This window comes from Oryzias latipes, chromosome 6 (genome assembly GCF_002234675.1).
Source record: "Oryzias latipes chromosome 6, ASM223467v1".
NCBI lineage: Eukaryota > Metazoa > Chordata > Actinopteri > Beloniformes > Adrianichthyidae > Oryzias > Oryzias latipes.
This window is the reverse complement of record NC_019864.2, coordinates 16663741-16689908: the sequence shown is the minus strand read 5'-3', so window position 1 is coordinate 16689908 and position 26168 is coordinate 16663741. Positions and strand designations below refer to the sequence as shown.

The 26168-nt window shown below is 39.4% G+C and overlaps 2 protein-coding genes across 4 annotated transcripts; one reads left to right on the top strand and one right to left on the bottom strand.

Annotated features, from left to right (window-relative positions):
* Positions 1–15: 15 nt before the first annotated feature.
* On the top strand, positions 16–15075 carry arih1 (ariadne RBR E3 ubiquitin protein ligase 1). Its single transcript, XM_004069623.3, has 14 exons — positions 16–487; positions 4073–4140; positions 5511–5658; positions 5887–5979; positions 7399–7454; positions 8864–8930; positions 9106–9212; positions 9298–9340; positions 9468–9539; positions 9874–10004; positions 10438–10495; positions 11919–12179; positions 12459–12571; positions 12652–15075. The coding sequence occupies exons 1-14, from the start codon at positions 206–208 to the stop codon at positions 12734–12736; spliced, it is 1584 nt and encodes a 527-aa protein (XP_004069671.1). The 5' UTR covers positions 16–205; the 3' UTR covers positions 12737–15075.
* A 257-nt stretch (positions 15076–15332) lies between these two features.
* On the bottom strand, positions 15333–25914 carry c6h15orf39 (chromosome 6 C15orf39 homolog). 3 transcript variants are annotated; one of them, XM_011476097.3, is made up of 5 exons: positions 25526–25914; positions 22039–22154; positions 18923–21944; positions 17878–17912; positions 15333–16821 (listed from the first exon to the last, which is right to left on the bottom strand). In XM_011476097.3, the coding sequence occupies exons 3-5, from the start codon at positions 21900–21902 to the stop codon at positions 16816–16818; spliced, it is 3021 nt and encodes a 1006-aa protein (XP_011474399.1). In that variant the 5' UTR covers positions 21903–21944; positions 22039–22154; positions 25526–25914; the 3' UTR covers positions 15333–16815. The 3 variants fall into 3 exon arrangements, with proteins under 3 accessions (XP_011474399.1, XP_020559700.1, XP_011474397.1); XM_020704041.2 differs by having other exon boundaries at positions 22043–22154; XM_011476095.3 differs by lacking the exon at positions 22039–22154 and having other exon boundaries at positions 25526–25913.
* Positions 25915–26168: the final 254 nt, after the last annotated feature.

The window sequence follows — 26168 nt, the reverse complement described above, 5'->3', positions numbered from 1 at the left end:
TGTTCGCTCCAGCTGACGTAAGGCCGTCGTCAGTGGCTGACGCTTCGTCCCTTTGTTGGCTTAGCAGTGGCGACGTTTTGTTGTTATTTTTCGCTGCCGTTGAAAAACAGGCTCCAGTATTTTGATTCTCGCATTGTTCCGCAATCAACACCTAAGAGTTCAGACCGTTGGGTGTGCTCCTCACAAGCTGCTAAACAACCCAGGAATGGACTCAGACGAGGGTTTTAACTATGATGAATACGACGAAGAAGACGAATGTAGCGAGGTCAGCGGCGAGGAGCCCGACGACACCCTGGATCTCGGTGATGTGGAGTTGGTCGATCCCGTGGTGGCCGGCGGAGAGCGAGACGAAAGCGGAGAGACCGGTGTAGGTGGCCACGGCCCCGGCGAGGACGAGGAGGAGGACTACCGCTTCGAGGTTTTGACTGCCGAGCAAATCCTCCAGCATATGGTGGAGTGTATCAGGGAGGTCAATGAGGTCATCCAGGTAGGTATCTTGGTATGCCTAAGTCAGGAAAGACCGGGGTTTACGATTGTGTGAAGCGTCAACAGGCCACGGATGTTAGCTTTAGCTGCTAACCTCGCTGGAGGAGTTCACTTGCTGGAAGATGACTGTTCACAAAAAAGAACACTTCACTTTCTTTTATTTATGATAGATCATTTCGGTTACATAACATTGAACTAGACGTTTAGACAGTTACAGGTTCAAACAAAAATAAAGATGTTCACAATAGTTTGTTCCAGGAAGTAGTCTAATCCCTAAAGAGAAGTTGGCAGAAACGCCTGCTAAGCTAATGTTAGCTTTTTGGCTAGTTTATCGCTAAAAGCTCAAAGCTAAGCTAACACCTAGCTGCTAAACCACAACGCAATTAGCTGTTAATTGTGCATGTTTAGCATCAGATCCGAGATGTATGTTGTTGGAAGCAATTTTGTTTTCAGTTTAAAACCGACTGCACATAAGTTACGATAAGCTCTATCAACAATAATGTTGGCTTAGTTTAACGAATTAAGGCTTGGTCATCCAAGTGTTTATTTTTTATCAGGCTACTTGAGTTATGTGTTAACCCCCTTTACCACAATTGTTCAATGTCGTATATTCTTTTGACCAGAACAACATTTGAATATAATGACACGACCATGTTGCTTAAACATAGCAGGGATTGCTGTTCAGTCAAGTGGCATTAGGCCTCCATTTCCCCAGTCAGTCGTTTTATTTGTTTTAATCTTGGCTTTCAATACAAAAGCATGGAAACACTAAGTTTGGCAAATCATAAAGTTGGTTTGGTTGGACACAAATGACAGGTTTACAGCCGTGGATCCATTATGATGGCGTTGTATTCCAGTAACACCCATGGAAGTAAGCTAAATAAAGCAGTGAACCAAAACCACTGAGTCTTCTATTGACAGACAACAGCAGTGTTGCATTGATCATACAGGTTTAGGCTCAAATTTTTTTTTACATTCAACCTGAAGTTGATCTTTTTCAATTAAACTGATAGCAAACGTACAGCATTTTTTTCTTCAAATAAACCTGTTAAAGAAACAAGCATAAAAAGTGTTACAGTATTTGGTGCATGTTTCTCTCGCATAGCTTGGTTTAATATATATATATATTTTGTTTCTCCATATGCTAAAACAGATTTCTGTCTTTGACTATTTCTATCAGAGATATATTAAAGGAGATATTGCTGTTCATTAGAGAACAGAAAAATAGGTCCAACCAAACGCACTCAGCTGAGATGTTTAGTCAAATTATGAAGTTGCTCCATCTTCAGCAAGTATTTTATTTAAAAATAAAATCATTTACATTTAGTATTTCCTGTTTGGGTGCTACTCGTATTAAAGACAGAAAACGTGATTTGAGCACTTAATCATATTCTCAAACAGAATTTGCGTGTGTGTTGTTTCTGACCTGGCTTTCCATTTTTCAAACAGACGAGTTTGCTCTGTTTGGATCCTCTCACTGTTATATTTTTGGCCTTGCTTCAGTTTTTCATAACGTTATATTTTGGTCGAAATTTTTAAAATAAGTTGGAGTCTGCCTGCACTTTTTCTGTTGAAATTCAATCATTTCTTTAATGCCAATTTTGCCCCAATTTCCATCCAGGTCAACCTTCTCTAAAAGAGGTTTAACAGTGGCTCAACTTCTAAAATAGATTGTTTCAATTTTCATTGGATGTAGCAGATGATTCTATATGATATACACCACATTGTTTTGGGTAGTGCCTCTTAAAGTAACTAGAATGTTAACCTGTAACAAAAGGTTGCTTTACAGCAGCTGGGCGCCGGCACAGTTCTACCTGTTGGGACCTAAGAGGAGTTTTTCTACCTTTGTATTGTCGGCAAAAGCAGCCCCCTACTCGACTGTCATGCCTACCCCACGGCCTCTCCCTCTTGCCATGAACTTGTGTGCTTCACACCCACGACTAATGTGTTGAATCAATGAGGTTGACATCATTTAAGACAGTCCAACTTTCAGTACGCAAAACTTAAAATTCTCCACAATCAACATCTATTTATTTACATGTTAGCATATCTGCTTTTGTTAAACTTATAACATCCACCCACTAACTACAGATTTATTTTTTGTGTTTAAGACAAGATGCTCTCATTTACGTAATACATTCTAATTGGCTTAAAACGCTTTGAGTTTGATTGTCTTCTTACACTAAATAAATCCAGAACAGTTTTGCCCTTTAAACAGCAACCTTAATCTCTGTTGCTGTCTTTGCTGATGCACTTTTTGATGCATGCAACATTCTGATATTTAAGTGAATTCAGTTTCTTGTAGTTTTGGGGCTTTGCCTTTTTCTATTGGAAAACAGGACTTGTTGACCCTTCCGTGAGTGGATTTGCTTTCTTAGTTTTTCATTAGTTTTGATGTATTTGTTGTTCTAGAAAATTATATTTTGCTTTGAGAAATCATTTTGACCAATTTTGAGGGAAAAAAATATTTTATAAAAAGTTCTCGCCATGCACCAATCAGACATTTTAGGTTAAGCAGCTAAAAGTTGGATTTTTTTTTTTTTTGCATTGGCAGTTTTTACCAACGATGCAGACAAATTAGTAAAGACAGTGGGAGAGGAAGAGACTGGGTCTGGTTATTTTTAAAGGGCCCATATCATGCCTTTCAGAGTAAACTATATCCATATATATGATGATATATTACCTTTGGCACACTAAAGAACATTATTTAAATGAAATGAGTTCTTTTCGCAGCTCATTTTTCTACCCAGATAACTCGATCTCTGAGGCTCCGGCTTTGGCTCCATGTGGGCGCCGCCCATTTCATGACGGCAACCTGGAGTCGGCCTCGGCAGCGTGTCTGCATCTCGCCCACGAAAACAAACATCCGAACTTCTGCACAGATGGATGTGCAGATAAAAGGACAGCGTTTTAGCCAGAAACGGCTAGCTCCATGGAGACAGTGGATATGTGTGTTAGCCTGGGGGCGGTGCAAACCTTTACTTCCTGAATTTTGGAGTAGAGTATTTGGTTCTTATTGTGAAGTCCTCTACTTCAGGAAAAAAAATTTAAAAAACTTTTTATTTTGTTTTACAAATGGGTTTACACCAACTGTTGTTGTGAAATATTTGAATAAATCTACTCTTTAAAAATCTTTCTTTTATTTTTTTCTGCTGATATGAATTGGAAAAAGCTTTTGTGCTGTTGAGGCGGAGATATAACATCCTCTCACCAAAATAATTCTATTGACACAGCGCCTTTTTTGCCTTGTAGCAGGAGTCAAAAGCTTCTTGGTCTGCTGAGACACGAGTCTAAAAGACTCCTGTATCATTGCAGATTTTTTGAATTAGGGGACAGAAGTCTGTTTAACGAGAAAATTTACATAGGTATGTTTTAATGAAGTAGGAACAGCCAATTTTTAATTTCACTAAACAATATTCTCAGTTTTCAAGTATTTGAACAGTTTCGATGTTAAAGCAGTATGTATATTTATACAGCAACACAAATATGAAATTGAAATTAGGAACGAAATACAGTAAATGTTGAATAAGCCTATTTATTGTGAAATCAAATTTAATAAATAACTTGTAATTTCTTGCTTTTTTAGAACCCTGCTACAATAACTCGCATCCTTCTCAGTCACTTTAACTGGGATAAAGAGAAACTTATGGAAAGGTAAGAAGTTCATAAATATTTACAGTTCAAGGTTAAAACAGGGCCGTGGAGAGCTAAAGGTGACCTGAAAACAAGATGAAGTGTTTCATTGTTCTAAAAACTGTTCTCAAACACATTGTATACATCAGTGTTTTTCAACCAGTGTGCCGTGGGAGATGGTCAGGTGTCCCGTAGGAAATTGCCCTCATTCACTGATCTAAACACATTTTCCATCTACAGGATATCAGCTCTTATTTCATTCAAACAGGCCCTTATAAAAACACTTAGTAGATAGGAATATGAAAGATCGTAAAAGATTTTTTCTTTGTGTTTATTTGATTCTATTAAAGACATTTTGATAAGAACGACGGTTCCGCGATTTAGCCGTTGCTTCAGACGTTTTTTGAAAAGTCCCGCCCCTTTAACTGTCTCTGCCAATCATTCTTGGAGGCTTAATCACACATCATCAGTCTGACCAATCAGAAGTGGTTAAAGTCTTCACTTCTTTGTTCTGATTCTGCTCATAAAGTCGCTCAGTTTGAACAAAAATACCAGCTAAAGGTCGTCTTTAGCGGTGTAGCAGAATCCGGTGTCAGACCGTGGAACAAGTGAACAAAACCATGAAGCTCAGAGACGCGAGTCTGTCTGCCCTCGGTGGCTGTTTGCACTACATCTCCCATGATGCATTAGGTTAAAGTGACAGCGTCTCAGCGTACAATGAGTCTTCGTTGTTAAACGTCTTGAAACCACAACGAACGCACATCAAACAATTTTTAAATCTTCTAACTTAATTTTTATTACATCTTTTAGAAAAAACAGCTGCAACTTCCAGGTTTTTCTGCCAAAATTATCACAAAAATGCATGTGAGATTGCGGAGGGGCCGTAGATCAGTACAGACAATGAGTTTCTCCTTTTTTTTCTTTTTTTTTTTTTGGATGCTGGTGTGCCGCGGGATTTTTGTCAAGTTTAAAGTGTGCCGTGGCTCAAAAAAGGTTGAACAACACTGGTATACACTTTTCACAAACAGATGTTAAAATTTTAACACTTACCTTTATAGAAAAATAATTCCAATATTCTAGAATGAAAATATTGATCTGCTCACAATCTAAGATTTATGTACATTTTGCGAGCTGAACACATTCTATACTGGAGACACAGCACAAAGGAGAATGATTGACAATGGTCTACAGGCTATCGGGATGCAGAAAGAAAACCAGAATATTGGAGATACAGTAACAAATTCAGATTTATACTTGGTTCTTCTTAACCCTTCATTTCTACCTTTTCTAGAACTACTAGTTGATCTTAAGTCTTTCATAAGTGAAGAACTAGTATGTTCTTGTTGTGTGTTTATTATTTTCTTACTTTAACTGTAACTTATTCTATGCAGATATTTTGATGGCAATCTGGACAAGCTCTTTTCTGAGTGTCATGTCATCAACCCAAGCAAGAAGCCTCGCATCCGTCCTCCAATCAATACTAGATCGTCTGCACAAGACATGCCATGTCAGATCTGCTACCTGAATTTCCCCAACTCTGTAAGTCCCACCGTTCCCTGTAGAAGCAGATTCTGTTGATCGTTGAAAGAGACTATCAGGAATAGGATTTTATTCTAATCTTTTTTGGTTGGCAGTATTTTTTTCCAGAGTAGTCTTAGGCTAAAAAGTTTGGATTTCCTTGATTAAGAGAGCATTATTTTGCTGTCTGTCTGTTATTTTACATAATACTTGTTTTTTAATTGGGTTTATTTTTAATTTTTTTTGCAGTACTTTACAGGCCTGGAGTGTGGACACAAATTCTGTATGCAGTGCTGGGGAGATTATTTGACCACCAAAATCATAGAAGAAGGAATGGGACAGGTAATATTACTCCCTTTAGAATACAAAACTGCATTCAGAAAGTTGCAGGCATTTTAATTCTCCATTTGAGTTGTGGAGCTGGTCTTGTGTATCAGCTAGCTCTAGTATTATTGATCCATATTTACACAACAAGCAGCTACATGCTACCCAATCATCTTATTCTATTCTTGGAATCTTTTAACCTTATTCCTGCCAGGATTACCTACATATTTCATTTTTAGTGAAAAGTTATAAATGGCAGTTGAAAAGCCTAAAATATTGCTGTCTCATGAGGGTTTACACTAACATACACGTTATCATCTCAGTACCTGAAAGTACTGGTGGGATGGAACAGGAAAGGATGGATTATAACAGATTAATGCATTCGCGTTCTAATTTTTACTAATTTTATTTTGTTTTGTTAATGATATTTCTCCAACAAACTCATCCTACTGTTTGAAAGAAGCCATCTGTTTTAATAGCCTTAAAGTCACCTGCCCTGTTTTAAGGAAAACACAGATGCAGACGTTCCTCAACAATATATCTGTAGCATAAGAAACGGCCCGATTCAGCTCTGTTTCTTAAACTGACTGTTGTTTTTCCAACCTTGAAGCCTCTCGTCTCGATGTGTTATCTTAAAAAGTCATTCCTGAGTTTGCCACATTTTCAAAACCGGGTTTTTTTTTTATCACCTTTGCTACAATATTCTGATAAGCAGTTTTCTCAGCCTTGTAGCCTAAAATATTATTTTGTCTCAGGTCTTGTGACAGCATGAAATGGAGAATGGATTTCTTTGTTCTTAATTTCACTCAGTTGTTTTCTTTCCTTTGTAAGCGTGGGCTGGTTAGATCTGCATTCTGCTTAGATTCATTTTAAGAATAATGTAATAGTCTAAAATGTTACTTTTAATCCAAACACCAAAGTACTATTGTTTTGCTACATGGTTTTAAAATAATCTAATATGTAAATATTTCTTCTGGTTTCTTATTTGCAGTTGATTTGGTGGGTGTTTTGTTTTTACATATTCTTTAAGAATATTTAGATTATGAAAGGATAGGTTAAAATTAAGTGTATTTTCTTCTAAGTTTACTATTTGCACAAATATCGCAGTTTACAGCATTATAAAACTATCAATTATTATACCTTGAGTGTTGTTTTGGCCTACATTGCAGTCTATATTAATTTATTAACTTCTGAACTTTTTTGTATTTTATTTATTTTTAGTGAAGTTCTCCTGGTAACATGTTGTCATGGCCCCATGGCAGGCTGCAGAAATGTATAAAAATGAGTTCCAATCATTCTAATCTGCCACGCACCTTTTTTTTTTTCTTTGTTTCTATTGTCTGTTCAGAAAAAACAAAGGCAGTTAGGTATCTGAAAGAATGTCAAGTCATTTTTTTTATATCTGACTGATCATTTTCTTTTTTGTTTTCTTCCCAGACCATTTCCTGTCCTGCTCATAGTTGTGACATTTTGGTTGATGACAACACAGTCATGTAAGTATATTTAACATCCAGTCTTGTGTTGTTTTTGTTGTGCGATAAAGATCAGCAGAGATCACCATTTCCAGTTATAGATTTCTAGGACTGCGTGTCACCAATAATTTCTAGAATTGATTGGATTCACCAGAGCCTGGATCGATTTGATTAACGATTTTTTTGAATTGATTCAATTCAATTTTGAATTTACACAGTTTATACATTTAGACATATTTGCTTAAAGAAACAATAATAATAATCTATACACTTTTTCAAGAGATTAATATTACTCTGATACAGTTCACATGCTGTAAAATTTATTAGAATTACTTTAAAAAACAGTTTCCTTAAAATTCATGTCTACGAGTCTATAAAGCTGTTCATTTAGTCAGCAATGTATGTTTAGGTCGACCAAACGTTAGCATAAACCGAGCTATGGGAAATTCCATTATATCTTAGCATCAAGCTAGCAGATTTTGGCTTTACTGCTGTGATTGTTACAATTACACTGTAGATGTATCAGAGTATATTAGTAATTTTCCATAAACCTTCAGATTGTGTTTTGTAAACTGTCGCCAAATCTGACAAAATCTCACGAGATTAACATTAGGTCACCGGAAAAGGAAAGGCATAAAAGATTGCTCTCTACTTTTTTTGATCGATCGTTGATCTATTATCAATGATCGATGGATTAATAGATTTTATCAACCCAGCCCTACCGATTTCATTGTGTAAGTAAACACTGTAGAATTACAGTTTTAGTTGTCATAACCAGTTCATCTATCTTGTGTATAAATTTAAAAATAAAAACTTTTTATATAAAATATTGTTGTGTCTTACTTTAGTCTGTGCTGTTACATTTACCTAAATAAAAACCATTTGTATCAAATGCAAGTGTCTGTGATGATGTTTACTGTAGCGACAAACATGTTTTAGTTTTTCAAAATGACTTGATTCCAGCTTTAGAGCTTAATGTTGTGGTCTGTAGGTCTCTCATCAGACCTAAAAGTGTTTTCAGAGGCAGCTTACTTTCTGCTCCGCATATCTCCTTTACTCACTACTATGTTTATAGACATTTAAAGTGAGGATTTAATTCCAAACCATCAGAGAAGTTCATCATATAAAGAGTGGATTATGTCTAAAATCAGAGCTGGAAAGCTGACTGGGATTGTTTTGTCAAGTGAGAAGCAAAAAAAACGGTACAGTTTAAAAGAAAGACCCACAATTAATTTATTATTGAATCCGTTTTTTTTTAATATTACTGCAATTTTAAAATATTTAAACAGTCTTTGCATCCTTAGCTGGAAAATGAGTAGGTTATGTTTTTTTAATGTTCGTTTTAAATGACAATTTTGTTTTTTTTTTCAAAAATAATCTACTGAGTTTAAAGCAATTAAGGCTAACAATTGATTTACATTTTCTTGTAGGCGCCTCATAACAGATTCAAAAGTGAAGTTGAAGTACCAGCATTTAATTACAAATAGTTTTGTTGAGGTAAGTCTTTTGTTTTCTGCTCAACTCTGTTTTGGAAAAATTAAGGTGAAATCTGAATTCACGAAATGCTTTAAGACTATCAGTGCATGCAACTTTAAAAAGACAAAAGATCATCTTTGCTGTTATAATACATTAAGCTAATATTACAAAATCTGTCTACTTTTGCTCCTGAAAGTGCAATCGACTATTAAAGTGGTGTCCTGCACCAGACTGCCATCATGTTGTCAAAGTCCAGTACCCAGATGCCAAGCCAGTGAGATGCAAATGTGGCCGTCAGTTCTGGTAAGAGTTTTCTAGTAAATGTTTATTCTGTTGATTTTGTTGTTGTTTTTTCTAAAATCAGTTGAAAACGGTTCTGCTGTTTCAGCTTCAACTGTGGGGAGAACTGGCACGACCCTGTGAAGTGTAAAGTAGGTCTAAAGAAATGGCCACATTTTCCTTGTTTTTCAAGAAATATGAATGTTCTCATGCTAGCTCTGAAGAGAAGGTCGACAGGTATCGCTAGAACGTCTTACAGTTTGTGTGATGTGATTGCAGTGGCTGAGAAAATGGATAAAGAAGTGTGATGATGACAGTGAAACTTCAAACTGGATTGCAGCAAATACCAAGGTATTGGTTTAGTGTTCCTGTTTTCTCCTTGCTTGGACTACATTTGCAGGGTTGGGGAGTCATACCAAAATGAAAACAAGTTATCATCATTGAGGCTTTGTTTTAGCTCCAGAGTAAAGAAATGTCGTCACCTGGTTGGAAATTCCATGTCAATGTCTCACTGCTGTGATGAGTGTGGACTCAATCCAGCCGTCTTTCATGTAAACTATTTTTTATTGAGTTCTTATTGCCTCAATTTACCAAAAAAAAAGAAAGAAAAGAAAAGGTAAAACTTTCAGTGAAATATTCTGCTTACCAACACGATTTGAAAACAGAAAACACCTTTTTGTTACAGGAGTGTCCAAAATGCCATGTGACTATCGAGAAAGACGGAGGCTGCAATCACATGGTTTGTCGGAACCAAAACTGTAAAGCAGAGTTCTGTTGGGTCTGTCTGGGACCATGGGAACCCCATGGCTCAGCGTGGTAAGAAATGATGCTTTAGTTACATGCTTCCATGATTCCCATCCGGGTAACTCATTGCCATTTACTAATGCACTTTCATCTGTAGTATATTTGATGACTGCTTGATGATGACAGTAGGATGTGTTGTTGTTTAGCAAGGATCAGATCCCTAAGTTGTCTGTGCATAGAGTAAATAAAGCTGCTGTGCCCAGCCTTCTCCTCTCACTTCATCATAACTTAACCGTTTAGGATAAAAGAAACTTCAAGTCTCACTGCATTCATTTTTCAAAGTAAAAGTAACCAAACAAACAGAATGCATTATTTTTTTAATCCCAAAATCACTTGGAAATTACTTGTTCTTATTTGTTCAGCATATGGTCTCATGATAAAAGCTGTTTATTTTAATTTTTTTATTTCTTACTTAAATCATTCTCTGCATTTCTTTTGATTTTAGGTACAACTGTAACCGCTACAATGAGGATGATGCCAAGGCAGCCAGAGATGCTCAAGAGGTAAAAAGTTATGCTCACCTCATAAATTCCTATTACTTTTCTAATTATATCCCATTATGGTATAAATGCAAGTCAAAACTACATGGGATTCATTGCTTAAAATCCTTTAAAAAATATGTGGAATGATTGTAATATAGCTATAAAAATACAGTTTTGAACATACTCCAAGTAATGTAGCTCATTTCATTAAAGTGACCTGTGACCATCCCTTCTTTATGCCAGAGGCCGTCTTACCGGAAAGAACACACTTTTCCTGCAAAGTCAGATGTGTTTTATTACTGGTGGATCTCATGACTGCTTTCAGAAATTCCTCTCATGAGTGCAGGGGCAGACTTTGAATAACTTTGGAGTTTTTGCTCAGTCTTTTCTTGTAAAGTTATGCAAAGGGGTTTTTGCCAACTTGTTGGATTTAGGATTGTTTGCATCAAAGTTTGAGCTATGTTTCACGTGTCTATCAGGGCCTGGTGGTCAAATTGTTTTATTTATTATTATATTTATTTTGGAAACACCACATTACATGATCAGGAATTATTTTAGAGTTTCAACGTTTTGGCACCACTAGATACTTTGTTCTATTAGAGAGAATAATTTAAAAAATCTTAGAGCTAAACTTTTGTTTGCTCTGCAACAAAAATAACGTTTGGATTTTGTTAAGTAAAGTTAGACAAACTCTACAAATAAGACATTTAAATCTCCATACATTTTGGTGCAGGTTGCTGGTTATGAGAGGACACAGACATTTAATGTTTACTGTATTTTCACATTTAAACTCAATAATTTCTGGTGTTTTGGAGGACAGTTGAATCCAGACTTTTATTCTTCCTGCATTCGCTTTACAGTACAGACTCTAGGTTAGGAGTCATTAACTAGCGGACCGCCGTCCAGACCCGGATCCAAACAGTTCCATGTGTGGTGCGACATTAAATCCTGTCAAAGTTTTAGATTGCACTGAATTAATTTGAAGTGGGAGTTTGATATTAATTACATGCAGATGTGCCACCAATCCTCGGCTACTTACTTTTTTTTTCCAGACCTTACCTTCATGAATTTTTTTTCTAGTTGGACCTCTTTAAATTTTAGTTGAAGACAATGTACGTTTAAAACCCACAGATAGAAGTAGAAGGAAACCGCCCCAGAAGAGCCTGTTGTATAAAAGCACACCCCTACATTTATACATTGTATTCTCTCGGTGACTGTGAGGAACAAAATATTTCTGAGCTCCTGTTCTCACACATTCCAGCTCCTACACTCGTACTGGTGGTCAACCTCTGATTGGAGAGTTGCCGGTTTGGTTCTTGCTCTGTCTGCTCAAAGTTCCCCTTGTACAAACACCGAACCCTTACATTGCTGGCTAAAATGTGTGTTTGTGTTTGTGCCAGGGTTTAATGGGGTCTAAAGTTAAAGTCCTGTTCTGTGTGCACAGCGATCCAGGGCAGCCTTGCAGAGGTACCTGTTCTACTGCAACCGCTACATGAACCACATGCAGAGTCTGCGCTTCGAGCACAAGCTCTACGCTCAGGTTAAGCAGAAGATGGAGGAGATGCAGCAGCACAACATGTCCTGGATTGAAGTGCAGTTCCTCAAGAAGGCTGTGGATGTGCTGTGCCAGTGCCGCTCCACGCTCATGTTTACTTATGTCTTTGCCTTCTACCTCAAGAAGAACAACCAGTCCATTATTTTTGAGGTAACCAAAAAAATCGATCCCTGCTTTTTCACTTTGATAAATATTTTTAAAATTCTGTTGGATGTTCATACATCTTATGAAAAATACCTGTTCACATTCACTCTGAAACTCTGTCAGCCTTATATCATTTGTATTTGTGTTTTTTTTCCCCAATGACAGTAGAGCTAATCCAAAGGTTTAAACCATAATTTGAACCATTTTTGGCTTTTGTGGAACCTTCAATGCTGAGATTTATCAATAATTCAGAATAATGTCATATAATCAATTTCTCTTTCCTAGAACAACCAGGCAGACCTAGAAAATGCCACCGAGGTGCTGTCTGGCTACCTAGAGCGGGACATTTCCCAGGATTCTTTGCAGGACATCAAGCAAAAAGTTCAAGATAAGTACAGGTCAGCAGAAAATCAAAGCATTTCTTGGTGGCTCGGTGACGTTTGTGTTTCCTGGACTAAAATGCGCCTCTTGTCTGTAGATACTGTGAGAGCAGGCGAAGAGTGCTGCTTCAGCATGTGCATGAAGGCTATGAGAAGGACCTGTGGGAGTACATTGAGGATTGAGGACACGTCCAGTGCAACAGACTATTGAGTATCTCGACATACTACAGCGCTGATGCAATTAAACAGGGCAGCACGGGCCTTCTGCCGTCTCATTCAGAAAAACCAACCACTTTTTGCATCATTTTTTTTTTCCTGAATTTGTTTAACAAAAATCTTCAAAGTACATTATATTTAAATAAATTGTAGAGTAATAAAAAGAAAGTGTACTACAGTATTGTTAGGAACAGAGTGGAGTCTTGAGAAAGCAGAAAAATCCATCTTAAACAAATACATCCTTTGGCTTGTATTGTAACCCCTCCCTCTTTTTTTTTTTTTTTTTGTTTGTTGCATTTCCCACCCCTCTTTTTTGTTTTGTTTTTATTTTTCTGTTTGATTGTGAATTTTCCTGTTTGGATTTTGACTTATGCTTTCCCATTAGTGTGAAAGAATTTAATACAGCTTTAATTGTCCTGGCTATGTCTGCAACATGTGGTTAAGGTCGTCATCTGGACGGGGAGAATATCGATGGGCTGATTGCAAAAAAAGGGCAACGACATTTCAGGGGAAAAAAGAAAAAAAAACGAAAAGAACAAACTAGCAAGACTGTATTTTTCAATTTGTAAATAGTCCATATGCATGGAAGTTAAGAGCAAGAGTGGCACGTGTCTGCATCATTTTTGAAATATTTATTCTTTACTTATATCCGGTAAAGGTGTACTTTCAAAAAAAAAAAAATTGGGGGTCGAGTACATTCAGTCTCTCCATAAACTTGGAGTATGAAAGTGTTGACATTAAAACATCCATCATCTTCCGTCTCCGAAGATCCGAACACAAGTTACACTTTATCCGTAACTTTAAGTGGAGATTTGGGCGGCTAAGTTCTTAGCTGTCGAGGGAACAGCTGAAAGACTGAAAGTACACCAAGACCAGGAAAAGGGTTTACACGTCGAACGCACCGACGTACGGCCCTCTCACCTGTTGCCACATCCTTAGTTCTTTTTTAGAGGTATTTAACAACATTATTTGCGAGAGCCAAACTGAGTGACATTCACTCTTTTTTTTGTTTTGTTGGTTTTTCTTTCTCTTTTCCTCTCCTTGCGTGACTTGGGGTAGCCCTCTCGAAGCTGACATTGCACCTTGGGAACTGAATGAGGGCAATAGAATGTACTGACGGCACAGCTTTGTTCTGTTAAGGGTCGGGCAGAACTCTTATGGGTGGGGGCTTGGCCACACCCCTGTAAAGAGATGTCTTTTTCCTTGCAGTGAGACTACAGTGCTTTAAAAAGAATAACAAAATGTAAAAACAAGCTTGACTTTTGTGATCATCACACAGATCAGTTACAGGGCAAACCTCTAAACGTTGTAGGGGTGTTTTTGTTTTGTTTTTCTAATGTTTTGCATAAAGTTTATGCAAAACCCAAAAAAAAAAGCATATTTTTATGACATGGGTTGAGGCTTAGTGTGGAAACATGAGCACCCCTCCGGGTTTCGGATCGTTCCGTTTGGTGGTTGCTGTCGTTGTGGAGCTCTCCGGCTTGTAAAATGCTTGTACGTGTCTGGACGAAGTGGCAGTCTTCACAGAGGCTGACTGGAAGGGGGATCTCACTAAATAAGGCACTGATGCAAGTAGGAGCCCTTTGCCCCGGTTTCCAGAACTTTGGAGAATTCTCTCCCAAATGCTTCGTATGTGTTCCCACTTATTATTTTATCCTAGGAATTTATAAACTGTACTGTTTATTTGAATAAATGTTATGAGAAATCAGATTTATGGGAGTTCTTGTGTCAGTCATTAGAGTAGGTTTGGCCTGAAGCATACTAATTAGCCAAACATCCATTATGCATTTCTGCTTTATGTATTTCAAGATGTATCCTAAAGACCTTGGCAGAGCTGTCTTCCAGAAATATGTACAAATTAAAAACTTATAATTTAGTTTTTTTTTTTGTGGTAATCATACTTGCACTTTTTATTCTATTTTATTTGATCTTTTGTCGTTTTCAAGTTGGATTTTGCCTCAGGTCCCAAACCGATGATACCAGATGAAAGGATCAAAGATGGACTCTCTTCTCAGTTGTCTCGCGGTTGCAGCCAAAACACAGCTGTGATCTTTGGGCTGATCTGCTCTCCAGGGTTCACTCTGTTTTTCATTGTGTCTGCTAGTAACTCATGACCATTTCAACTTTTAACAGAAACGACTTACATTAAATTGAGTCATCTAAAAACCTTTTAATACTTTTTCTACATATCTTTTCTTTATGCTATCAAAGTCTTTTATTTCCTATTAGTGTAAAAATGTGGGGAAAAAAATAAAAACTAGATGTCTGTTTTGGAGAAAACATTAAAGTGCAAAATGTTGCAAAAATATTTTTTTCTTGCATTGGTGGTTGTTTATGGGAAATGTTGCAACAACATCAAATCTTTGCAAATTTAACCCCAGCTGAACTGCCCTTTCTTACAGGATGCAGCACGTTCTTTTTTCCACTGGGTGGGGACAAATGCTGATTTAAAATAAACATTTGTGCCATTTTTCATAGTTTCTTTACTAAAACTGATTTCCCTCTCTGAGCCGAAGAAGGTAAACCATCACAACTAAAGATGAAGACAAAAAAAAACCTTTAAGACAAACACATTTTAATATATTTTTATAAAAAAAAAGGTTTAGTTTTTGGGGTAAAAACTCAATTTCAAACCTTTGAGCAGCTTGAACACAGCCATTATAGGGGTTAAAAAAAAGTGACGTGCACAAAAAGATGACTGTAAACACACAATCCCTTTACAAAACGGTTTCATAAAAGTTACAGTATTGACTATTAAAATATAAAACGAATGTCACATTTTTATAAAGATGGACTTAAGTCGCCTGTCTCCTGCAGTTTATTGAATTGTCTTGGTAATTTTCTTTAGGAATGCGTTCACTTAATATAATAACGCAAACGTCGCATTTGAATTCATCTCAAAAACGCACCAGAAGTCCTGAACGTTGCATGAAATGATGGGATGACTTCGCGACTTCTGGTCCAGCTTCATTCTTTCTTCAAGGTCACACTGTAAGGAGAGCAGAACTTTCATATAGGGTGCGTCTTCAGAAGCTAGTCTTCTATCTTGAGCCAGCCCTTTTTGTAGTCCACCAGCAGCTCCAGGTAGTACTTCCATTCGGGCTCGCTGTCATACCTAACCTCAAATATGGTTTTCATGGGGTTGGTATGAGCTTCATGGACCCGCAGCACCTCTCCTCTGTACCACACCTCAGATTTGTCATCTTCCTCGTACAGATGGTGGATCTTCTTTCCCACCAAGTCTGGATAGTAGAGCCTCATGGCGCCACGTGCTCTCTGCACAGCTGAGCGCAGTACCCACCGCCTCCTGTGTTCGGCGCTGTGGCAGGTGGACAAGTAGGGGCAGTACTTGATTTTCAGGAGTGAACGTTGCTTTTTCAGAGAACAGCTGCTTAGTGGTCTTAAGGCGCGAGTGAAACCCTCCATTTTCCGCCACCTGTGCAAGGCTTTAGGCGTCCTCTGCTGTTTCCCGTCAAGACTGGCATCTTCTCTGTCCGCCTGGGATGAATCAAAGATGGTCCCTGACACTGCTTGGTAGCGGGGCTTTTTTTGGCTCCCGCCCGCACTGAGCATCTTCCTCAGTTTGAGAATCATGCCAGAACACTTCTTGGATTCAATCTGGAGTTTTGAGGTCGCTGGCGGGCACAACGCTTTCTCCATCTTTGCTTCATCAGGGGAGGAAGACCTGTTGTCCGGCGTTAAGGGACACATCCATGAATTTTCACATGCTGTATTGGGTGAAAGGATTGTAGAGTCTTGCTCTTTAACGGCGAGGCCACTCCCACATTCTTTCTTTGTGGGTGTATTTAGAACACCTTCATCAGCTGTCTTCGTACCATCTTCTTCCTCATTGGACATCTCGCTGTCCAGAAAGAAATTTCTTGAATGGCTCTTAACTCTGGCTTTTGTTCTACTCCTTCCGATGGGCGATTTTGATCCTTGGTCCCCGACTTGTGGCTCTGGCGGGGAAATTGGTGACGCAGTGACGTCAGAGATCCTTCTGATGGATGCTTTGAGACCTTCATGTTCTTCTCTCTGATCAAGAGTCAATCCTGCAACACAAGAACATCGGGGTCAAAAACAAAGCCTGCTGGAAAATTCACAGGTATTCAGTGTTGGATACAGAAGAATCCAGATCGTTTATGAAAAAAGGAAAAATGTTACAAAGTTTTTTGTAAATTGAATTTATTGTTAAAACACTGGTTAGTAAGAATGTTTGATTCAAAAATCAAGTTTTGGTGATTTTGAAGACTAGTTGATGATTGCTCTAAAAGTGTTAACAAGACCGTCAGCTGACTGACGCTTAGAGATTAGAAAGAACGATCCTCCACCATTAGACAGAAGCAAAGGCTGTAGGAGTAAACACCAAGACTGCTACAAGCCATGCCGTCAAACCAGGAACCAACTGGAAGTGAGGCATGATCAACGCAACAATCTTTATAAAACACACACATGTCAGTGGAGTGAGCCCGATTCAGAAAAGCTACATGGGGAGTGAACAACAAAATAAAGTTAGTCTTCAGTGCAGTCGTTGCCCTAATAGGTTAAAGTGCATGTCCTGTCATGATAAAACACGTTCTGTACTTTGAGTTAATGCTAAATACTCCCACCAGGATTCACACTATCTGAGCAAATACAGAACAAGAATCACTCTGTCTTTAGGGAAAAAGAATTTGGCTATGCTAATGGCACAACTGACAAAAAAAAATTTTAAAAAGGAATACAGAAGTAGAAAAGATGGGAGGTTTATCAAGAGCCACGTGGACTTTGCAGATCTCATTTCTCCAAAAACGATGTTAAATTAAAAAAAGTAAAAAAACATGTGAACATAGTCAAAATTAACATGTGAGCTAATAAAAGCTCAAATTGCCTTTTTTAAATCTCATTTTATACAGCAGCAATTCATGAAAAACTTCACTTCCTGCATATTCCTGGCTGGAATATGCAGGAATTCTTACTCAGCCCCCAGAAGAAGAAAAAAACTACAAACCATGCAGTTTGTGTTACGTTTTCCCCTGAAGAGTAAATAGAAAGGCTTTCTGCTTTCTAAATGAGAAAAAGAGCAAAAGAGTGGGGAAACTGTGGGACAACATAAAATACAAATATACCTGGACTGTCTTTTGGGCATCAGGTGAAGGTGATTCTGTGAAAAAAATAAATGGGTTTATTTTGAAGAAAAATTCTTATGAAACCTTTATATAATTTTAGATATTTTACAGAAAATTGTCTCTTATTTTGAAAAGTCTGCCAAATGTGCAACTCAAAAGGATTTCCAGAAATACTGGATACTTTCCCTTTTTAATCTTAAAATCGACATGTTTACTTCAGACCGTCACAATTATTTCTTTTAATCCAATCAGTGCTAAGAGTAACAAAGCAGATGAATATTTTTAAAGTCCTTGTTTTTTCTTTAACTTTGCATCTACAACTCCAAAAATGAACAAAGCCAGCTTTACCAGGTGATGTTGAGCCAATGTAAAATTTTCCAGGGGAAATAAAAATAACCGTACAATGAAAAAAAAAAACATTTTCCAACACAAAGTTTTAAAGTAACAAACCCCTAAATCAAACACTGATTTAAAGATCCAGCAGTTTTCCACTGATGTCCTACACTGACCTCTTGACGCCAAATGTCCCTAATATCCAACCTACCATTTGATCCAGGAGTTCACTTGATTTAGAAATAGAATCACCTTGAACAGAAAAAAACAAAACTGCAGAATATTTTTCTACATACGGTAATTGGAAATAAATCCAGGCATGAAGGGGTTAAAACACTATTTTTTATATCATGCTACAAATGTGTTTAATTTAAATAGTTATTTGTGTTTTTCACATTAGGCATTCAAATATATATGACCAGTTTAACTTCTTTTTGCAAGAATTGTTGCCACTTCACAAAAAACTGACTGTGGTCTTTTTTGCCAACAGTCTACTGTAACTAGAAACAGATTTTTACATGATTTTTCTAAAGTGTGCATGTTTATGGGACATCTAAATATGAGAAGCCTTTCATGAAATTATTTTTAAAAATTGGCGTCTTTGTCATTAAGGATGAACTTTTGTTTTCTGCGCTATCGCTAAATAAATCCAGAATGAAGTCATTGCAATCAAAAGTGCAATGACTTCATATACGGATGAACAAGCACTCACCCAGATATTTGCAGACGTCGGTGTAATACAGCAGGTTGACCACATCTGTGTAGACGTCGGGCAGGTGCTTGAGGGACATCAGCCTCCTGAGCTTGGAGGAACAGGCTCGCTTGTGGAGCTGGATTAGGATCTTCTCCTCCGAGAGCGTGGTGGGCCGCAGCTCCACCTTGTGCTCCTGCAGGACCTGGTCAATGAAGCTGCCCTGGACCATAGGGAAGAGCAGCTCCTTCATCACCAGCATGGGGAGGAACACCGCTCCCGTCCGCATGACGTGCGGAAAAGGACAGCGCTCCTGAGATGTGTACTCCCTCAGCCTGTCGAGGACCCTGTCCAGAGTTGACTTGATCTCCTCGTTAATCCACGCCTCTCTGGCTTTTACTCCCAGCAGCGAGGACACCTTGACTTTATCGGTCCGACATGCAGCTTCAGCGACTTTCATCTGAAACAGCCATTTTTTGAGGTTCTCCTCTAAAGAGGCAGACACAGATTTGGATATTAGCTTGCATAGAGAGTGGTGCAGCTCAAAGAAGTGCTTTCGAACTGGCATCTCCAGGTCTGGTTTTGGGGAGAGAACGGTCACCGGCTGTGGAGACAGCTTCTCCAGCTCTGTGCTGCGGTGCTTGCCACCAGGAATAATGATGTTGTAGGTAGAAAGTTTTAGAAAATGAGGTGGGATGTTTCTGAAATCGACTTTACTCTCAGTGCTCTGAGGGGATTGGCTAGATTTGGGTTGAACGGTCACTAAATGTTTGCCCACATTTGCGTCAGAAGACGGGTCTACCGGTGAAATTGGTTCGGCAGGTTTAAGTTCGGCTAAACTCTCATTTTCACCTGGAGTTGAGCACTTTGTTTTAAATTCAGCTTTTTCTTTCACAGACCCATTTTCAGATAAAGCCGCCTCCACGCGCTCCTTTTTGATCGTCTGCTTGTTGTAGTCGTTACAGATCTCCACAGATGCGTCTGAATCGGACTGGTCTCCTTTTTCGACTTTAAAAGCTGCAGCATCTGGAGTATCTGAAGTTAAGACAGCATCATCTCCTTCCAGCATCTTTTCTTTGCCGTCATGCTTGGTTTGGTCTTTGTGTTTCTCAGGCGTCTGGGTGGCTCTCTTAGGTACTCTTCCTGGAAATAACACCCCTGACGCCTGCAGATGAAGTTGGTAAGGTGCCAAGCTGAAGACATTGTCAATAACTGGCATAGGAGGGGAATCCGTTTTGCTCCCAGTCTCCTTTTCCACTTTTTGTTGTTTCTGGCTGCATTCCACTTCATATAAATCTCTGTCCTCCTCTTTTATTTTGACAGGTGGAGAGGAGTGCGAGATGCTTCTCTTCAGGCCTCGCTTGCCAATGAGATTTTCCGCATCAGACCGATTACTTCCTGCCGTAACTGTGGGCGAACGGATGACTTTTTGACCATTTGCGCCCGAAGCCGCAGCTGCGTACGTTTCATCAGAGGTGGGCGACTGGAGCATCCACCCTGCCGGGGAGACAGCAAGGTTTCGCGGCTGTTTCATCACTTGAGCCCGACAGGAAGAAGATTCTGGGTGTCTGTCCATGCTCGCAGCAGCCGGCGAAAGAGTGGGCGCATCTCGGTGCAGACCGGCGAGTGGGTGAAAAAACCTGCCAGGCTGTCTGGACGGCGAGATGGCGGGTTGGCTTCCACGGCTGGGTGGTCTGCCATGGTCCGAATGCACAAGCGGCGCAGAGCTGTCAATGTGCAGGGTGGTGGCAGGTTTGTCTTTGGGTGGGGAAATGTTGATGCGACTCGAAAGCAGGGTAGGCGATGACCTTTCTAAGGGGGTTCTCATTTGGCTCGAGTTCAAGTGAAACCGTGGAACTGCAAAATATGGGTAGTCGTACCCCCGTATGAAGGAATGGTTAGGCAGAATTTCAGTGCAAGAAAAAGGAATTTCAGCATGAAAAGATTGAGGCACTATGTAATGAGGCAGAGGGCTAGGGATTGAGTGTTTTTGAGGGAGGGGGGCATCCCTCTGCTTATTGCCACCATCTTTACACAGTGTCCTGTTTTCTAACTCCCTGTTTGCCTGAGCGTAGTAAAACACTGGGCGCTGTGCTAACTGACCATATTTGGGTACGGGAGAGCGTTCCTGATAAATGTCTGAGGTCATATGCTCGTATGTGGGATGGGGGGCGTACAGGCTGGGGTAGCCTCCTGGGATGGTGTGTAACGGCTGGCTGTGCTCGTTTAAAGAAGTAAACAGTGTGCGAGGTGGGGTACAGGGGTAACTGCTGTAGGTAGGCTCACTGACAGAAGGAAACGTCCTGGGCCCGCTTGGGCTGTACGCCTGCACCGGTATCCGCTTTGGCTCTGTGCTGCTGTCAAACTGTAAGCTCCTCTGTTGCAGCACTTCTTTTCTCTGAATGTGGGTCTTTTCGGCGTAGTGAGCAGAGGTTTGCATCCAGTCGGGCTCATACACAGAGTTTGGCATCTTTGGTGGTAGGTGCTCCATGTACCTTTGTCCCATCACACAGCCCAGGTCGCTGCAGCAGGGGTTGTGTCCGTACACAGGCTTAGGAATTGCCAGGTAAAGGTGTGTTTGAGGTGGGGAATGTTCACTTTTCTGCTTTCTAACAGTTGCGACTGTGGGAGCGCTGATCTCCGGGCTTTTAGTATACAACATAAAACCTTTTCTCATTGGGGTGTGACTCACAGAAGAAGGCTGAGCTCGGACTTCCTCTAGAGAAGTGCTGTCTTGTCTGTATATCAAGTGGTTTCTCGCCTCCATGCCGGAGAGGTGACTCACGGGACTCCTGTCATCCAGTGGAGAAGTCTTTGTTGGTCTCCAGGGAGGAGTAAATCCTGTGGAGTCTTTTCCTCGAGGATCATAAGCAAGATAGGCCCCGCCGTACTGCTTACTTAGGAGGCCGGGCACGGATTCTGCTTTGGAAAGTCCGTCAAATAAGGGCATCTTGTTTTGGAGCGTTGGGTCAGCGAGGGTCTTGACAGGATAGCTGCTCATCCTGTGGTAGCTTTATAATGGTGCGCACATATGGCTCCAGACCTGGGGTTGATGGAAATAAAACAAGAAAAAAAAAGTGAATTCAGATTTTCTTTTCAAACAATACATATTTGCACAAAATCATCAGATGGGGAACCTGCATTTTTCCAGCCTTGACAATTCTGTCTGCCTATGGCACAAGCTACACACGCCATGATCAGCTGAGGCATAGGAACGATAATAGCAGCCTGCAATGGGGGAGAGGTTGCAAATCTGGGAAATGAGCACATATATTAATAGTTTTGAGCTTACCATGTACACCAAAGTTGAGTCAAAGTACAATCTTGCCTTTTCTACCACAGCCTCCAGATTGGTTGATTTGGGTGTTGACATGTTACTCACATGCGGCATCTTTCACTTTAAGGTCACATGACAAAGATGAGACTATAATGGGACTGAATGACTACACATCTCCACCGCATTTGGTGGTCTCATTGTTAATTTTACACACCAGACTCTGTCAACCGTCACACCCAAAGGTTCAATTTAACCAGCTCTTATCTGATCTAACGCACACTTAGGAGCTTATGTTTACATCCTAAGACCGATGGAAGAACGAGCGTCATGTTTCTATTCTGCTTTTTTAATCACCGCAAACTTTCAGTGAAACCAAACTTCCTTTTTCCAAAAACACACACACTTGTACAACACTTGGCTCAAGCCACCTTTGTTCAGAAAAAACTGCTAATTTTGTCAAAAAGCAAACTTTTGCTACTTTAAATTAATTCATTTCTGCATTTTTAGAAAAGAAGGGAAGTAGGAAATGAAAACATCTGCAGTTTTTGGAAATGACAAACTGGTGTTGCATTCAGTGCATTTGGTTTTTCTGTTGGTTAGCAGGTTCATGAACACTTCAACATCAACAGAGCAGCAGAGCAGCAGTTTAGATTAGTCCAAATGACACATTTATGGTCAACACTTAACCCAAGCTTTTTTATTACAGAAAAGGCAACACAAATGATCACATGATCTTGCTAAATGCAACCTGTTATTTCCATTCATTATGAATATATTTAAATGTAAAAACAAAAAAAATGCATAATTAGGAAGATTGTGGTATACCGAGTAACTTTCAAAAAGAAAACAGTCAACTAATTTCTTCCCAACTCTGCTATTCCACAGCAGTAAATATTACAAAAAGATACAAGCAAAGATTTTAAAGCTTACTTTAAAGGCAAAACACACTTTATTTATCGCTATGATTTAAAAATATTCAAAAATCAAATCAGTCTTCACTTAGAAAATGCCATGTTAATCAATCAAGGATTCTTTTTTCTTTGAAAACACTTTTTTTTCAATAAAATAATTTTTCTTTACATGTAAGAATTCATAACCTTATCAAAGAAAGTTCAATGTTTGTTCAGTTGAATCCCAAAGCATTTTAAAACAGTTTTTAAACCTAGAAAAAGATGGAAATGTAACACATTTGAAGAATAGGAACAGATAAATTAAATAAAAGTAATCGAAAAATATGTTAACGTGAGATGGAATTGGGAATTCTTTAGAAGTAATTGAATCAACGTAATAGCTTGGTAAAGTGCCGTTGCATTATGGTCTGTTCCTAAGCAATTCTCTTGCTGTGTTTACGAGGATTGTGTTTTTTGAAATAGTTTTGGCAATGCTTTAGACGACCAACGGTCTCACATTTGACCATACACTCATCCAGAAGAGTTTATAGTTGCCTCAGCTGTGGTTAAATAAGCCCAGATCATCAACAGTCCACCACCATGCCGGACCTTTGAGGTATTTACTGTCAAAAATGTGGCAGCATGCATTATGGTCATACCAGTCTCATTTCCTTAGAGGATGTTTTCTCCAGCATGCATGTTTTATTTTTATTTTTAGAGAAAAGGGCACCTTTTCTCTAAAAGTTAAGCAAAATCAGCTTTTTACTCAGTCATGTCAAATAGATAAATCTTAGTGATTGGGGTCTTGACTCCTTTTTTTTTTTTTCCTATATATAATGTGGCTTACACGCTCCAACCTTTCTATGAACTTTTGCCTCATATATTCCCAGAGCTGTTAAAGGCTGCAGTTTTTCCACTCACACACTTCTGCATCTTCGTTCTTGATGAACAATAACAGCAACGGACAATGGCATCGTTCCTCTGATGTTTTAACATGCTTGAGTAGGAAATTGAAGTTTTACTATTTTGGTTGTTTACTTTAATAAAAACTTTCATCCTGATTTCTAAACATTAAGTGGTACTGTCATCTTTTAATTTGCATTACAAAAGCCCCACTTCAGCTTCAAACTAATATTAGCCTGTGCGAATCAGTGAAAGGTGACTCTCAACCCCTGAAGGGGGTTTGCCAAAAAAGTGACCCCCAACATGACTATTTGGCAAATCTTTGTACATTTTTCTCTAAATCAGTGGAAAATGTAAAGAAACATTTGTTCAACTGCTAACTTGAAAGGCAGAAAAGTGACACAACTGAGGCAAATAACTTAATTGTCATTTGTTTTTTTGCAGTAAATCAACTGCATTACTTTTACACTTCCTTAAACAAAAGTGGTGTGAAAAACACTTGCAGGTCTGGAATTCATCATCTATTAAATATTGAAACAGCTGCAACTGAAGCATCCTGCAAACTGCATGACGCTGGAAGATGACATCTGCAGAGTGCAATGGATATTCGGTAAGGAAGAAAAAAAGAAAAACAATTATTTACTAAGGTCAAATATCAGCCCTTTCCAGGCTCCTGGCAGTGAGTGAGCAGGTCTGCAGGATGACACCTTCCATAGATGGTTCTATCAACGAGGGGACAAGAAATACATCTGTGTGCAACAAGGAAACTGTCAGGAGCCGTTGTGCGCGTTTTGGTGTGCGTGTGCCCTCGCTCCCATGAGTGGGGTGATGGAGTGTGACTTCCGAAAGCAAACCGTCCAAACTGACAGGCCTGAAACCACGCGAGAACAGGAAAGGCAAAAAAGAAGGGAAAAAACCAGAAATCACGTCATTCCAGTCTAACAATCATTAATCATTTTACCTGTAAAGGCTTTTCCCCCTCAGGAGAAACAGGTTTGGAATGTTAGAGATTACGCGTGAGACAGGCGGGGGTTAAGTTTCCTCTCGGATCGTTAAAAAAATGGACTCCGAAAACTCAAAACGGAACTTAAAACTCGGGGGGAACAAACTTGTTCGGATGCATTTGCATGATGATGTGAGGAAACATAATCACGAGCTTGTTGTCTCATCTCCGTGACCAACCGGTTCGGATTAATAGCAGGACGCAAATATTATGAAAATGAAATTACGCGCTTTGGATTTAGTGATGGCAGCGCGTTTCCACGCGGGGCTGAGAGAGAGTCGGTGAGAAAGTAGAACCACAAATGTGGCTAAATTCAAATAAAATAAAAAGACACACACAGTTCCACACGCAGAGGACGCGTGCTTCTGTTTTGATTAGGCGATATACTTTCACATTCTTTTGCGCTTCCCACCAAAGGGAAGGCTGACCTCGGCGTTGCTCCACTTTCGCAATCTTCACTATCTGTCGTCACGGCACAAAAGATTCTGGGAAGTAAAACAAAAAAAAAAAAAAACACAGACACACACACAAATAAAAACTTAATTTCTTACCTCGCCGCTGCCACAGATCTCCACTTCCACTCCATGAAACAGATCAGGAGGAAAGAAGAAAAGCAGGACAGAGTCTCGTTGGGATTAAGAGCGCGCCGATGCGCAGTGATCCCACGGACACTAATGAAGGCATGCCAGGAGCTTTGGCCCGAAATCCACGAGGCATTTAGTGAGGTTAACAAAGTGAAGAAAAGACAAAAGGGAGGAGGATGGTCTTTGATCAATAGGCGGAGCTACACCCTCGCTCCGACCACGGCTTGTTTTCTTCTCATATGATCTTTTCCCGCGGCTGGCTTCCGCGATTTTATTGGCTGTCTCCCTCGAGCGCCCTGCTGCGTGCTGCCACCTGGAATCACGTGTTTCCATCCGCTGACAGGTCACCTGCTTCACCTAGTATCGTGCCTTTTCTGCCCCCTGACAACCGGAAATGACTGTCCTCGTAAAGGAAGTACTTTCAATTCCACTTGTATTTCCAATCTATCCTTTTATAATCATTGGGCAGGGAAGAGACTCGCTCTGAAAGAAAGCCCAGCTGTTGCCTTATCCCCAATATAGTTAATGGTTGACTTCATTTGAGCAAAGTTAAGATCAGGTCTGCCACACAGCAAACAGATGGTGTTTTCACCTTTTAGCACCAATCATG

Excerpts from the sequence above, each read along its gene's own strand:
- c6h15orf39 (XM_011476097.3), bottom strand. The coding sequence starts at position 21,902 with ATGAGCAGCTATCCTGTCAAGACCCTCGCTGACCCAACGCTCCAAAAC. Across the intron at positions 17,913-18,922 it reads CGACGTCTGCAAATATCTGG|AATCACCTTCACCTGATGCC; the intron begins GTGAGTGCTTGT and ends TTTTTTTCACAG.
- arih1 (XM_004069623.3), top strand. The coding sequence starts at position 206 with ATGGACTCAGACGAGGGTTTTAACTATGATGAATACGACGAAGAAGAC. Across the intron at positions 488-4,072 it reads AGGTCAATGAGGTCATCCAG|AACCCTGCTACAATAACTCG; the intron begins GTAGGTATCTTG and ends TTGCTTTTTTAG. Across the intron at positions 4,141-5,510 it reads AAAGAGAAACTTATGGAAAG|ATATTTTGATGGCAATCTGG; the intron begins GTAAGAAGTTCA and ends TATTCTATGCAG.